The sequence below is a fragment of the Necator americanus genome, chromosome III (genome assembly GCF_031761385.1).
Source record: "Necator americanus strain Aroian chromosome III, whole genome shotgun sequence".
Taxonomy (NCBI): Eukaryota; Metazoa; Nematoda; class Chromadorea; order Rhabditida; family Ancylostomatidae; genus Necator; species Necator americanus.
This window is the reverse complement of record NC_087373.1, coordinates 27,497,308-27,511,570: the sequence shown is the minus strand read 5'-3', so window position 1 is coordinate 27,511,570 and position 14,263 is coordinate 27,497,308. Positions and strand designations below refer to the sequence as shown.

Sequence of the window (14,263 nt, the reverse complement as noted above, 5' to 3'; positions counted from 1 at the left end):
CTATGAGACAGTTTCGGCTGTATTTGCAGAAGAGCTTACACCACCATCGTAATGTTTGTATGGGTTCCGCAAGTCGAGAATCACCTCGCATACCCAGCAGAAGGGGGTCTTACAAGCAGAACAGATCACCTTCTTACAGCCACCGTTTTTCTAAATAGTGAATGTTCAAATTCACTTACACCCTTCCTTCTGTTCGGCACCTTAACTGCCCGCTTATTTGTTCTTGAGAGAAATTCTACACGGTTTTGTACCTGAATGGGAATTGAGCAGTTGGGGCATTTCTTGCTGTTCTCTTGAATCCACATATAACTGTGGGCATCCACCTTCTTCATTGCTTCTTCCATTTCAGCCTGCAAACGGTACCTCAAAGGTACTCATATTCAACTTATTTCATCAATTTAGCTCTAAAATGTTTCGTTTGTTCCGCGCACAGTGCGGTCGGAAAATGACTATGGGCAATTACCAGCAGCCAATGGTGAAGTTCATCCCTTGCTGTAGTTGCACATGCTGAGATTTTTAATCTCAATGAAAACTGGAAGTCCAACCAAGCGTGAACCTTTGCAAGAGAAGTCGCGAGGTGATCTACCTGATTCAGATAACGTTGGTGACCCCTCGTACTAAAAGCCACGAAGGCGAAGGTTCTCAAAACGAGAAAAACTCTGCTCTACTCGCACGTAATCTGTCTCAGAACCAGAGCAACACCCACGTCGTGCTGAATGCCACTGAAACGTGAGAGCCGATCAAATCCCGGATTGAGAGCGACATTTTTCGCGTACGACCAAAGGGAAGGGAGCTGAACTGCTCACAAGTTTGCACCTACAAATGAGACGTTGACCTGCAATGACTTCGTCAGCTATCATCAAGGCAGACGTCCAATTCTACACATTATTAAGCAGCAGACCAAGAGCAAAAGGAGTGGCGTGCGTAAACTTGATGAGAGCACAGTTGCTGTCATCTCGCAAACTCTAGTCCTAGTTCTAGTTCTCTCTTAGACTCCGTTAGTAACCATGTTGGGCAGCAGGTAATAGCACAGACAGACCATTGTGATGCCTTAGGCCACAGCCATCTTACCGAACCATCTCATTTACATGATATTTTACATCATATACTTTGGGAGTACCGGTTCATTAAGTTTGAGATCATATCAGGGGAGTGCTCGCCAAATAGCAGAAATAGATTATGGAAAGAATAAGAAACTATGAAGAGTGAACGTTAAATCACGACCACTCACCTCCTGTTTTTATACGGATAGGAGCATAAATGAGTAAATAATGAGTTAGATTGTTTTTACCCCAAAATTCACCTATAGGTTAACTTACTTTAGCTTACCTGACATCATTTGGAAAATTTGAGTGGAACTTTCTCGTAATACAAAAACCGAAGGATGAAACTCTCACTTTAGATAATGGTTGATATTTTTCGTGAGGTGAATGGACAACAACGTGTCCTTTATCTTCTCAAGTAAAGTAATCAATTCTTGATTTAATTTTTAGTACTCCATTAAATAGTTCCATGCCCATTCTTCATTCTTCCCCACGAGTTTCACTTTTCAACATTTGCTACATTCCTAGTATTTATTTTTGTTTCAAATTCATCTGTCGTAGGATTATGGACACGACCTTATTTTGATGGGCGCAGATAGATCACAGCGGATCTAGGATACGTCTGCTTTGACCTGCCAATAACCTATCACGCAGCCACGGATACGGCTGCATCTCGGCTGCGGTTCCTAAGTACCGCCTCTTATCAATATTACTGTCAATATCTTTGTAATACTGCATTCTTTAAAAGAGTTATAGAGTTAAAGCACGCAATCCCAACAAAAATCTTTTTGAAAGCTTATTTTTTAAGTTCACTGTTGGAAGCCTTAACAGAAGAAAAATGACCACAGTTAAGCATAGGATCTCAAAACACAGATTGGGTTTTTGACATTTCTCAAAAAAAAGTAGTGTTCAAAGAAACAAGTCTGCCTGTCGCGAACAACGTCATGTCTAGTTTATTTGAACGGAATATCTTGATCTTGGTTATTGAACAGCGAACTCTAGTTTTTACTGGCAAATGCCTCAGTACTGTAAACACTGTAAAAAAAAGCGGAAATTAAATTGAAAATCAACGTACCTCCAAATTTTCTATCCCTCCATACCACCAACCCATTTCAATTCTTTCCTCGGGAGTTGCTCTGAGATACTCCTGCAACGTCACCTCTCGCAGTCCCCATGTACCATCTTCGTTTTCGACAAAAGATGAAACTGAAAGATTTAAGGTTGGATTAGAGGTTCGACGGTGTGCAATTTTCTAGCGAAATTTCCACTCGATTCATTTTGGTATTCTGCTACATCATGTTTTAGAAAATAAAATAAGGAAAATAACCAACTTGTGAGAATAGGAACAAGTTCCTTCACCAAACTATGCTTATTGATTTTTTAGAAGGAATAAACATGCATCTTATTGGATTTTTAACCGGCAGCAGTTGAAATGTATTCAAAGGAGTTATTTTCTTACTGGATATGTCGAACTTGTTTTTGCAGGGATGAACTCCGTGAAATGTTCGACGGCATCCAGTGCAGAATGAGTAACCGCAGACTAGACATGTTGCCAAATTGTCAGTCCTGAAAGTACTTTTTGAAGAACCTCTCCTCTTTCCTTTCCATGTCATTCGATCAACGGATGAAGCGCAAAAACTGTATGACTTCAGAAACAAACAATTTTTACACAGTGTATCACGGCAACAACTACTGAATGCATTCTTTCTCTGCAAAGTGTTTTTAAATTTTTTCCTGTGGAAACTTTCTTAAAATTTTCTTAACTATTTCTGAGACTATCCCGTGGCTATTTTCAAGATTTCAGCAGCTAGCTGATATACAACGTTCCTAGAAGATAAGATTATGGAACACAAAGAGAAGGAGGACATGTGGATTGAAAAATCTGCGCACAATTAGAGTAAATAAATTTGAATTTGGCTCTTTGTCGAAGTTGGCTCTATGTCTCGTATAATTAGTGAACGTGGAAATTAGAACGTGTAAAATGTGTTTAAATGTTTCTTTTTTCATAAGTATGGAGAGTAGTTATGAATTTTTGAAACTGGTTCCAAGCGAGCGCAATCGCGAAACCAAAACGGCCGACACGGTTAAAGAAGTGTGGTATACCACAATGAGTTCCGCGCACGCTTCGTTCACTGGGAACCTTAGGGTTCAGACCTACATATATGTGGAGGTTTACAGGATTATATTAGCTTTCTTTGCTGTTCGCCTTGGATTGAAAAGCATAATACATTTAATTCTAGCAGATCTCGTCTTCCTGTTAAAAATTAGAAAGTATTTCGCAGAGAAAAGCAAAAAGGAGTAAGAAAAAAGAAACGAGAAATCCTATAGGAAAAGCTTGAGCTTGATAGTAACGATTGAATAAATTAAAAATGTAATATTTAAGAGACAAAAGAGCTCACGCTTTGCTGATGGCAGCCGGTTTCTGACACGTGATTCTAGGACACACACAAACATCGTCCAATCCATTCAAGGTTTTCGAAAGTAGGACTGTCTCATAGCGATCAAAAGCCTCCTAAGTACGCTTAGGTGGAAAAAGGGAAGAGTTTATTTACGTAAAATCAGGACGCACCTGGCCGAGAAGTTCTACAATCAACTGCTGTGAAGCGCTGGACTCACAACCGTCGCTAAGGCATGTGAGAGATGAGATCTAAATACGAGTTGACTAGGAGTAATAAATCCGTAAATTATGGTTCACGCAAGAAAATCAGACCCCGGAAAATACCTCACCTCTACAGACGTGAGTTTTTCTTTAAAATATGCAGCTACACATTCCTTGCAAAATGAATGTCTGCACGGTGAGAATCGTGCACATTCACGTCCAGATTTGTTTTCCAAACAAACCTACAAAGAAGTGCAGATAAAAACCAACCGAATCAAATGTAAGAACTGGTGGTTCATTTATTTAACTCGCTAATTCGGTAGTGATAATTTGGTAATTTTCTGCCTTGCATTGTCTCAATTGTTAGTCACGTTATCTTAATTCCACGAAACTTCCTTTCTTTAGTTCCTTCTCAGGAAAACGTTCCCTTCCGTACTTCCCCCAAGAGATCTCATGCAACAATTGTTGTTTCAAAAAAAAGTTGCATGTTATTGAATGGGCAATAAAAATTTCTGCTTACATCACAGTCGTGGCAATGCGCTTCGAAATCGTCCATCTCGGCTTTTTCGCACGCTTTCCTCGCGGCCTCCAGCAATTCCCTTGGTGACATTTTCTGAAGAAAAACTACTTCTCTTTACTAGGAGCTCAAAAACAGTCCATTCAATAACTAACATTATTTCGAGCGAAGCGATTTTCTCCCAAATGTAATTCGGTGATTTCTGTTCCCTCGACAAATTTCTTCACCTCTTCATAGCACGAAAACAGCACAGGCAATCCGTTGTTCTCGTGAAGAACATCACCAAGTCGCCTCAAAATTGCGCGCTCCTAAATAATAAATTTTGCAAGGGGAAACAGTTATTTAGCAACTTTTATATACACACTATTCTTCAGCAGAAGTATTGTTTCCAAGATGTAGTTGTGAGATATTGAGATGTTCAGCAGGGGATCTAAATCAGCAGTTTTCTGATCGCTTTATTAGTTACATTACTGTCAGTGATTTTTATACCTGATTATATCGCATCTCATCTAACGCAATTTTTTGAGTAAACCACTCTTCTTTCACTCGAGAACGGAGGTAGTAAAATTGATCAATTTGAGTCTTGCTTCTACGGGATATTTGATCGCAGTTCTGTAGTAAAAAAAGTACGGAGGATTTGAGCGCTCAAGTGGAGCACAACCACAAAAATAAAGAGCGTTACGCACTAGCACATTGGCAATCAAGCGGTTTTTATATATCTGCCTTGTACATATAAAAAATACGTGTGGAACCACATTTTTTGACGCCATCGTTGGATAATATCCCAAAGAACAGATATTATATCATCAAATAATTCTTCAAATATCAAATGTCAGAATCAAATATTCACAAAAACTCTCAAATTATTTTCATGATGTTGTCCTCCAACGTCTTTGAACACGTTCTAGCGGGAAAAAAATATCCGATGGTATCTTCGTGGTACGTGGTAAAAAAAAACAGAAACACCGCAGGCGTGAAGATGCTTCTATGTAAGCAATAATGACTTCAACGAACCATTGCACTGCTACTACTCAGTGCCAGTAAGAGTTTAGGAATTTTGCTGCTCTTGCGCATTTCTTTTCGCGATTTCTTGTTGAGAGACGAATTAGAGATTCAGTATTTGTTTTCTTAAGTTAACTCGGGCCTGTGATTGCCATAACCTTTTACTTTTGGCTAACGTTTCACCGAATTTCCTCTCTTTAGAGAAATCGAATAATTTTGAAATTATAAAATCGAATATGATTTGTCCGGACAAACGTCTTATCTGCCCAGCAAAGGATAGCCTAGGGGCGCTTTTAAATCTCATAGCTACCATTGGTAGTATGGGTAGTATTTACAATCGGAAAAGACTTTTCTGTCGATGCTAGATATTGGTACTAGCGCAATCAAATAACACCCTTAAATACGGGGCGAATGCCGCGTAGTAGAGAGGATTTCTTTGGGGCTCCTTTTTGAGAATCCAAAACGGCTCCAGAGCTTTTCACACTGCTTATTCACGCGCTAAGACAGTCCAGATCTGCCAAGATGTCAAGATCAAATCGACTCGGTTGTGGCACCATACCACACACCATACATAAATTCCTTTTGACATCCAAGTGTTCTTTCACTTTAGTACATGATCTCTTCTCTGTACCAATCACTTCTTTGAAGGAAATCACATGAACGACTCATAGACTCATGCGTTCACCTTCTTTCTTATCTAGACAAACTCTACGGTCCGATACAACGCAAATGTAGGTCATATCAGCAATTGTAAATGGATATTTGCATAATGACAGCATACCACGAAACTGACAATGTTGTGATCTCTCATGGACAATATGTTGTTCATTGTTTGGATTACAAACATGAGCGCTTCGTGCTCAATTTCCACTGATCGTATTGGAAAATGGCGTGGGAAACGGCTTGGTAACGCTATGCGAGATCCCGACATCGTCAATTTTGCAGCTGCCTATAAGATTGCTAGAGGAGCCTCTACAATCGCAAAACCTTTTAAATGATGTTGTGATATTTTTTTCCACTCAAGAAAGGAACGCTTGCCGAGTTACCTTTTCTACTTTGGTTATCTCAAAGGCATCACTCCGCGAATCTAAGGTAGTACGGATTTCAGGTGGAGTATTCGTATATGGGGTCATATATTATGGAAAGAAGGGAGAATTCATCCATTTCTTTCTAACTGCAGTGCAAAACGGCCCAGAAGATAACGGTTTCGAGCGCTCCGATGCGCATTTTCTACGACGAGTTCGACTGGAGCGTGCCAGCCTTGTGCACGCGCCTCATCTTTCGAACCGTTTATTACGGCAATTAGGAAGAAATGGAATCACCCCCTCTCCATAATCTACTATCCCCGTATTAGAATCACCCTGATCACCTTGACTCCCGTTGATGCTCGAACTGGTCGAGCGGGCGCCAGTAATTCTTCCATTTGTCCCGATCGCGTGCCAGAGTCGCCCAGTGGTTCCTCCTTTCGCTTGGGACGCGAAGAGCATCATAATTTTCTTTGAAGTACTTTGTGAAGAAATCTGACCATCGGTTCGGCGGTCCTCCTGCAATGCGCTTAATATCGCGGGGAACCGAGTCGCTCACGGCTGTGGTCCAACGGCTGTCATTAAACGCTCACGTGTTCGGCCCACCTTATTTTACTTTCCTTGGCAAACGCGGTGGCGTCTCTAATCTTCGATCGCTGACGTAGGAGAGAACTTCGAATCCCGTCCCTCACTTGCGTGAAATGGGTTACTCCTAGCATCACCCTTTCAATTCCGTGTTTTATGATGCTAATCGCATTTTCCCCCTGCTTACGAAACGCCCACCTTTCTGAAGCGTAGGTCAAGGCAGGAAGACGGTGGTGTTGAATAGGTGAGCACAGAGCCGCATGTTCTTGGTCCTCTTCACTACATCCTCGATGCTCTTGAATGCTCCCCAAGCCGCTCGTTTCCTTCTGCCCAGCTCGGAGGTCAGGTCGTTCATCATGCTGATGTCCCGACCTAGATATACACAGCTGGATCATTCGGATGTGTTCGCACAGTTGAGCGTGAATGGGACATCCGAGACCCATCAATTTCACTTGAACATCGTCTTTTGGAGATTCAGCTGAAGACCGATGCATCCACATGTTTCGTCGAATTCGGTAAGCATTCGTTCCGCTTGGCTTATGTTAGGTGTTATCAGTACGATGTCATCAGCAAAGCGCAAAAGGTGTAGCGGCCGACCATCAACCTTCACTCCTATGTCGTCCCATTCCAACTTTCGCATTGCGTTCTCGAGGGTGGCTGTGAATATTTTGGGTGAGATTGTATCACCCTGTCGGACCCCCTTTTCACGTCAATGATGATATTCTTGTATAATGGCGAAATTCCGGTCGTGAAGTTACTGTACAACTCTCGAAGTACCTTTATGTTCGAAGTAAGGATGCCTTGGTTGTCCAAGGCTTCCACGACCGCTTCCGTCTCAACTGAGTCGAAGGCCTTCTTCAAGTCGATGAAGGTGAGACAAAGCGGCATTTTGTACTCTCCCGATACCTCGATGATTTTCGAAACAGTGTCAATCGTGCTGAATCCTTTTCGAAACCATGCTTCCTGGCATGGCTGTCCTTCATCCAAGACTTTTTCAATCCTATTAAGGATCACTCTAGTAAAGAGCTTGTAGATGACGGACAGTAAGCAGATTGGGCGACAGTTGTCGATGTCATGTGGGTCTCCCTTTTCATACAACAACAGTCTTGCTGGTCTTCCACTGTTTAGGAACCTTGCATTCCGACAGGTAACTTGCAAAGTGCCTCGCCAGAGTGTTGATGAGTACTGGCGGAAGGTTCTTCAGGTGTTCTGGTTTTATTCTGTCGGCACCGGGTGCCGTACAATTTCTTACCGACATGATAGCATGTCGTATTTCGGACGGGAGAACCTCAAAAATGACAAGTCCGTCTTCCCTCAGATGGTGAGGAGGCAAGTGGCTGTCGAAAAGATCAGAGTAGAAGTCGTAGATGATTTTCTCCATCCCCCTTCTCGATGCAATGGTTGTTCCCTTTCGGAGAGCAGTCATCCTCGTCTTGCGACTGGCGAACTGCGTCTTTGCGAAGTCTCGGAGGGCATAGCGGATGTTTTTCCCCGCCTCTGCAACCTCAGCCAGCACTTCTGCTCTTCATTCTTTAAGGTCTTCCTTTATCGCCTCTCTGCAAAGCCTTGCGAGCGGACGTGAGGTCTTGGTTCCCTGCGGCTCCTGCTGCTGGCGTATCAGCTCAAGAGTTTCAAGAGATAGGCTCCTCTTGGTGGTTTTAAAACTCTGAGGCTTCTTCGTGCAGTCGTGAAAGTGTTCAACGAGCCGGTCATATTCCTCGTCGATGCTGTCCATTGCCGAATCTTTCCAAAAGACGTCAAGCGTAGCGAAGAGATCCCAGTTAATGATAGTTCTGGGATTTCTCTCTCTGAACTTGGCGGCTTTCTCTTCTCTTCTTGTAAAGGAAAATCTTTCTCGGAGGAGGCGATGGTCCGATCCCGTATAGAATTTTGGCACAGCAGCGACGTCCATCAGGCAGAACCTTTTATTGACGATGATGTGGTCTACTTCATTACGGTACCCTCCACCGGGTGACTCCCACGTCCAGCGTAGAGAGGAGCGCTTCTGGAATTGCGAGTTTCCATGGATGGTCTTAGTTGTCATGATGAACTCTCCCCTTGTTCATTCCATTGTAGGCCGTGGGTCCCGATGTGAAGTTCCTCAGGCGTTCTTCTTGGGCCAACGTTAGCGTTGAAATCGCCAATTATGACTTTGTAGAAGGCATGGTCTTCTCGGTAGAACTTCTCCAGTTCCATATAGAAGGCTTCGACTTCTTCTTCTTCGTAGCTTTATGTTGGAGCGTAAGCGACGAGGATAGTCAAAGCTGGTGTTGGACCACATCTTCTCATCCGCAGACGTCTGATACGGGTCCTAAGTAGCTCGAAAAAATCGCTGTTCTTTGCCATACTCGTGTTGACGAGGACGCCAACTCCACTAACATCTCTACTGTCGCATGTTCTTAAGAATAGTTCTTCTCCAATGTCATTCACGGCGTTCCGAGAGTGGCGTTGTATCGTCTCGGTCAGTCCGATGACGTCGTGCTTAATCTTCCTGGCCTGCATCATCAGATCTTCTAAATAACTACAGATCGTCATCCTAGTCCTTTTCCGTTTCGGTAGCCTATATGACTCCTGCAACCCCGTCCTTCCTGGTGCTTCTGTCGTACCAGGCTTTCCTCCGGAATCAGGAGACTCTTTTCTTTTACCGCGACATGCAAAAAAATTTAAAACCTAAAGGCAGGTTGCAAGCCCCTAGTCCCATGAGTTTTTGAAGTGGACATGTGGAGCTTATTTGTTGGAGGCGACTCCAAACCGCCTCCTTGCACCTCCCCGTCATTTGATTGCAGGCTTTTGGCCGGACCGACGTGAGGGATACAAGGATGTCGTCAGTCTCATCCTGATGACATCCTTGTATCCCTCACCTCTGGCTCAGCAGAAACAGGGAGTCCGTCCCCTGAAACCACCCACGTCTCGGACAAGCAGAAAGTCGCTTTTGGTCCGCGGTTAGCCCCTATCCGCCACGCGAGGACGTGCCACGTAGCCTCGCGACCAACCGGCTGTGACCCCTCTAGTGAGGGAGATCCCGTATAGGAATACTCCACCTGAACTACCTCAGATTCGTGGGGTGATGCCTTTAAGCAAATCCATAAAAACACACTTAAGAAACGGCGAAAAGTAAATAGGAAAAAAGGTGCAGAGAAAGGAACTGCTTACCATAGACTTGGACATCCAGATGCAGTCCACATCAATCTTAGCCTGTTCACCCGGGTACCCTGCAGGTAGGTGGAATCGTAGACTTACCGGAGAAAGTTGTGTCGTTTCAAATTCCACATAGTCTGAAAGATATTAAAACTAGGCAAAATACCGGAACCACAAGATACCAAGCTATTGTCAGTGTCTAAAATACTTTTCCGCCAACTCAGAGAAAATTCATCTCGGGCGCAAGAGTTTCTCTCAAAGTGGACATCCGCAGAAATTTTATCCACCATTATGTAACGAAAGAATGAGCTTAAAAAGCTTTAGCTTAAAAAAATGCAGGAGGCTATCAACATTTGAAAAAGTAGTACTCGTGATTCATAGTCAACATCAAAGAAACTGTAGTTGTATCTACGAAAATAGTTTCTTTGAGTAATTTTTTGCCGAGAGCTGTTGCGCAGATCCTGACCGCTACTAAAGTGAATAGAAAGCGGTTTCCATCACCTTTTCCGTCTGCAGCAGAAATAACGATTGGGTTTGATCTGGGCTCCAACACCACCGAAATAGTTCCTTTAAGTTCTGCGCCGTTCGAATCGATAGATACAAAGTCATCGCCAAAACAACTGACAACTGCTTCAAGTTCTTCCTTCTGTTCCACTGGGAATTCCTTATTCATCCACCAATAGACTACAGTAGTTCGCCTGTAGCGGAATTTTCTTCATATTCGCCCACATTAAATCAATTAAAACAAATGAGAATATAGGGGAAAATACGGAAAAAAACTAGAACAAATTCCAGCATCCAGAACGATCCTCTTTTCAGTGCGAAGTATATTTTTACTAGTCAAATAGCAAAGCACTGTAATAAGATGACACTGACAATTATTACTATTATATTATTATTGATAATGAGCTGATAAACAGTCAAATTCTGGAATTGGTGAAAATTCTCGTATGTTTACTACACATTTATCGCAGCAGAAGAGTGAATGAAAGGGCTAAGAGTTCCTTGAAATTTTCTCAACGTGGAGGACGAAAGAGTGATGTGGGAGCAAAAGGAAGGTCGTAGGAGCAGTGGAAAGAGGAGGAAAGAAGCAAAGAGAGGAAAGAGAGGGTAAATGTTACTAAACAAATTCCTATTAAGAGAGAGCGGTATAATTATGAAAGAGGGTCTGTGACACCGCGACAGCTGTGTTCATTGATGGCGCACCGGGTGAACTGCAGTTTTTATTGGAACGGTCAAGGATCATTCCCTGACAAGATACTTCTCTATTTAACATAGAAAAGTTTTATGAAAACATCTCTTATATCAGAATGATAAATTTTCCTATTATCACACAAAAAAGCGATTTCGATGCTACTAGTAAGCGTGAAAAGGACATCTACAGGTGGAGATAGGGAGAAAATTAGTGCAAAGAAGGCTCCATGAGTTGCTGAATCACAATAAATCTCATGCAGTACAATCTTGCTCCTTTGTAGGGATAGATACTGTCTCTATCTGACTCGAATTTGTTCCTTCTAACTCCCCTAAGTGTTTTTTTTTTCATGAAAGCTAGTTGAGAAAAGTGGTAAATTTTTTCTAACATTCTTGAATATTTCTCAATTTGGATTTGAGAGACCCAGGGTTAAAACTTGCAGCCAATGGTTTTTCTTGATGCTCTCTCAAAATACCGCAAGGGATTTTCAACTGTGCTATCGTAATTGCGCAACGAGAAAAATTGCAAAATTTCGGAGTTTCGGCTGCCTGTTAAAATGAGAACGTCTTCGAACAAAGCGCAATAAATCGTCCTTTAAAAGAACTAACTCGGTTTAACCAACTAACTAAAATATTGTAGGCGTAGAATCTTCCTCTCAAGATTCAGTTTTATTTTTTCAAGTTTTCTTTTTCTTCGTTTTGTTGAGAAAAGTGCTAAAACTCTTTTTCAACTAACTTCCAAAGAAAAAACAGAGAAAACTTTTTTGCAGAGCATTTCTTCCTCTTCTGAACGCAACTTTATCTGTTTTTCTAAGTTTTTTCTTCTTTAAACAGATGTTACATGTTTATCTCAAGCTAAGGAAATCCGACCAGTCGTGCAATCTTCTCTAAATGAAGGTCAGTGTTAACCACTAAAACCACCTCAAAATCAAAAATGATGTAAATATCACAACTTTGGAAATGTTATGTTAGTTAGTTAGAGCAAAGTTTAAATCTCACCTTTTTTCCTTTAAATCTCAGTAGTTTTTCCGTTGTGAAAAATCAGTGTCAAAAGCGAAAAATTGTATCGTGGAATACACGCTGAGAACTCCCTTACGTTTTCAAGTTATATGTGGCAAATATGTACAGCCACACGTGTCTACATTATAAATCTCTATCTCATTTATAACACCATATATTGGTATTTATTAGAGCGCTATTTGTCCCCATTAATCTGTCATATTATTCCATTTTTATTCATTTATTAAGTGTCCAATTTGTTCCTTTACTTCCATTTATTATATATAATTTTCGATTTTTTTATGAGCGGCTATTTGAGGAAGAATGAGACGGGAAAGGTCGTTTTCAAGGAGGGTGCTTTAAGAGGGGTTCTTTTTCAGGAGGACTTTTTCCAATTACATGCTCGACCCATGAATGACCTGATAACATACCGAGTGAATGTGCAAAACCAACTTCTTCCTTACTTTAGAAAATGTGCGTGAAACGATTGGTGCCGATATTCCCTTACTTTCGAATATATGCTTGATCATCTGCTGTGTCCAGGAGAATAAATGGTGAGCAGACACGTAATCGCAGCCTACCCCAAATAAATAGAAGGACTTGTAGAAAAATTAGAAGAAAAATGAGATCGTTTGAATGTAATTCCATGCCGATAAACGCACACTGTGGTGTGCTCAAACAGCGATGACTCATTGACTCGTGAGCGAGAAATCGAGCCGTCCCCGCCGAAAGGAAATCATGATATGAAAGGCCTTTCGCGGAATGTCGAGGTGACTCATCCATGGCAACAAACAAGGCACGGAGTCAAACTATTATAAAATGTGAGCAAAAATATGAATAGTCAGACAATAGTCACGGAACGCATCGAAATAACCCGCCCATATTGCAAAACATTACGAAAGAATGTGCTAAGGAGCGGTTTGAAGAGTTTCTTCTTTAGTCTGGAGTAGAAATTTTGTAGAAATTTTTATTTATCTGTTTATTTGTTATTGATATCTAGTGAAACGAACAATGCTACGACTAGAAGAAAGGGAAAAAGAGTGGCTATTCGGCAAGAAAAGTGGCAAGAAAAAGAAAAGAAGTCCGCTCTCCCCCCCCTCCCCACTTTTGATGTCTTAAACATGTAACAATAAATATTTATAATATACGCTTGAACTCCCCGAACACATCGAGAATAGGAAGAGCTCCCTATATCTTGATAAAAGGTAATGGTCTGACAACACACCATGCCATGGAGTTTGTCTAATAAAGATAAGTAGAGAAACATGTAATCAAATCTAGATATAAAGTAATGGTACTCTAAGGTGGAAAACTGCGTTTATGTTATCTACAAGTAAAGCAGAAAAGAAGGGAAGAGGAGGAAGCACGGAGGGAAACTTTGATAGCATTCTCGCATTTGATCATCGTAGATGAATTTATCAAGTGGAATTTCCCCAGCACACATCAACGATGGTGGATTAGTATTAGAATGAAAGCACTTTCTCAAAACAGTCATTAGTAACATGGTGGCCTCTTATAATATCTTAGTATAGGATATTAAAAGGATAAAGGATAAAGTCACTGGCGTATCAATCCACTTGGGACGCGCCAACGCGTTTTACTAGAATTCGTAATCGATGGGGTTTTTTTTGGAACGCGTGTTGGCTTACACAATGCGGGGGCCAGCCGATGACCAAGTCAGTGTTTTTATCCCCCCAGACAAGTCTGGTACCAATTTATCGACCCCGGAGGGATGAAAGGCTTGGTTTGCACTAGGACGGTTTCGAACCCTCGACCGTGTGGCTACAACGGACCTCTAACCGACTGCGCCACACCCGCCCCAGTATAGGATATTACTGCAGAAAAATAGTGATTTGAGCAAACAATAATCTTTTATTGAAACCTGAGGAGGTTTTCTGAAACAGTGCTGTGGAAATATGATAGCACAGTGAATTCCACCATAAACTTTTACCCAGAGGGAATTCCTTGACCTTTATTCATATAACGATTCCGTTCTGACCGTTCATAAAAGTGATTACTAGATTTCCGACTGAAACCCTACATCTCTTCTGAATGCCTTACTTTGAATTGGACTGAAATTTCTTACTAAAGTCCGCTTTCTAAAACAACAGAGACCATTCCCTATTTATTGAGTTGGCCCATAAGTTCCGGCGTTTTTTCAAAG

The 14,263-nt window shown here is 41.7% G+C and overlaps 3 protein-coding genes across 5 annotated transcripts; all 3 read right to left on the bottom strand.

The window, feature by feature from the left end:
* RB195_011113 (uncharacterized protein) lies at positions 1 to 10,582 on the bottom strand (the record flags this gene model as incomplete). Of its 3 annotated transcripts, XM_064192400.1 has the most annotated exons (13): positions 1 to 150; positions 252 to 350; positions 2,119 to 2,249; positions 2,503 to 2,609; positions 3,443 to 3,555; positions 3,613 to 3,690; positions 4,163 to 4,255; positions 4,315 to 4,450; positions 6,531 to 6,715; positions 6,780 to 6,909; positions 6,970 to 7,143; positions 7,224 to 7,428; positions 7,530 to 7,659. In XM_064192400.1, the coding sequence occupies 13 exons, from the start codon at positions 7,657 to 7,659 to the stop codon at positions 1 to 3; spliced, it is 1,731 nt and encodes a 576-aa protein (XP_064049985.1). The 3 variants fall into 3 exon arrangements, with proteins under 3 accessions (XP_064049985.1, XP_064049981.1, XP_064049982.1); XM_064192398.1 differs by lacking the exons at positions 6,531 to 6,715; positions 6,780 to 6,909; positions 6,970 to 7,143; positions 7,224 to 7,428; positions 7,530 to 7,659 and adding exons at positions 3,771 to 3,884; positions 9,925 to 10,046; positions 10,411 to 10,582 and having other exon boundaries at positions 4,315 to 4,467; XM_064192399.1 differs by lacking the exons at positions 1 to 150; positions 252 to 350; positions 2,119 to 2,249; ... (8 more) ...; positions 7,224 to 7,428; positions 7,530 to 7,659 and adding exons at positions 9,001 to 9,441; positions 9,633 to 9,812; positions 9,925 to 10,046; positions 10,411 to 10,582.
* On the bottom strand, positions 7,862 to 8,197 carry RB195_011115 (uncharacterized protein; the record flags this gene model as incomplete). The annotated part of the gene is made up of 1 exon (XM_064192402.1): positions 7,862 to 8,197. One exon carries the CDS (start codon positions 8,195 to 8,197, stop codon positions 7,862 to 7,864), a length of 336 nt encoding a protein of 111 aa, XP_064049984.1.
* On the bottom strand, positions 8,297 to 8,815 carry RB195_011114 (uncharacterized protein; the record flags this gene model as incomplete). Its single annotated transcript, XM_064192401.1, has 1 exon — positions 8,297 to 8,815. One exon carries the CDS (start codon positions 8,813 to 8,815, stop codon positions 8,297 to 8,299), a length of 519 nt encoding a protein of 172 aa, XP_064049983.1.
* Positions 10,583 to 14,263: the final 3,681 nt, after the last annotated feature.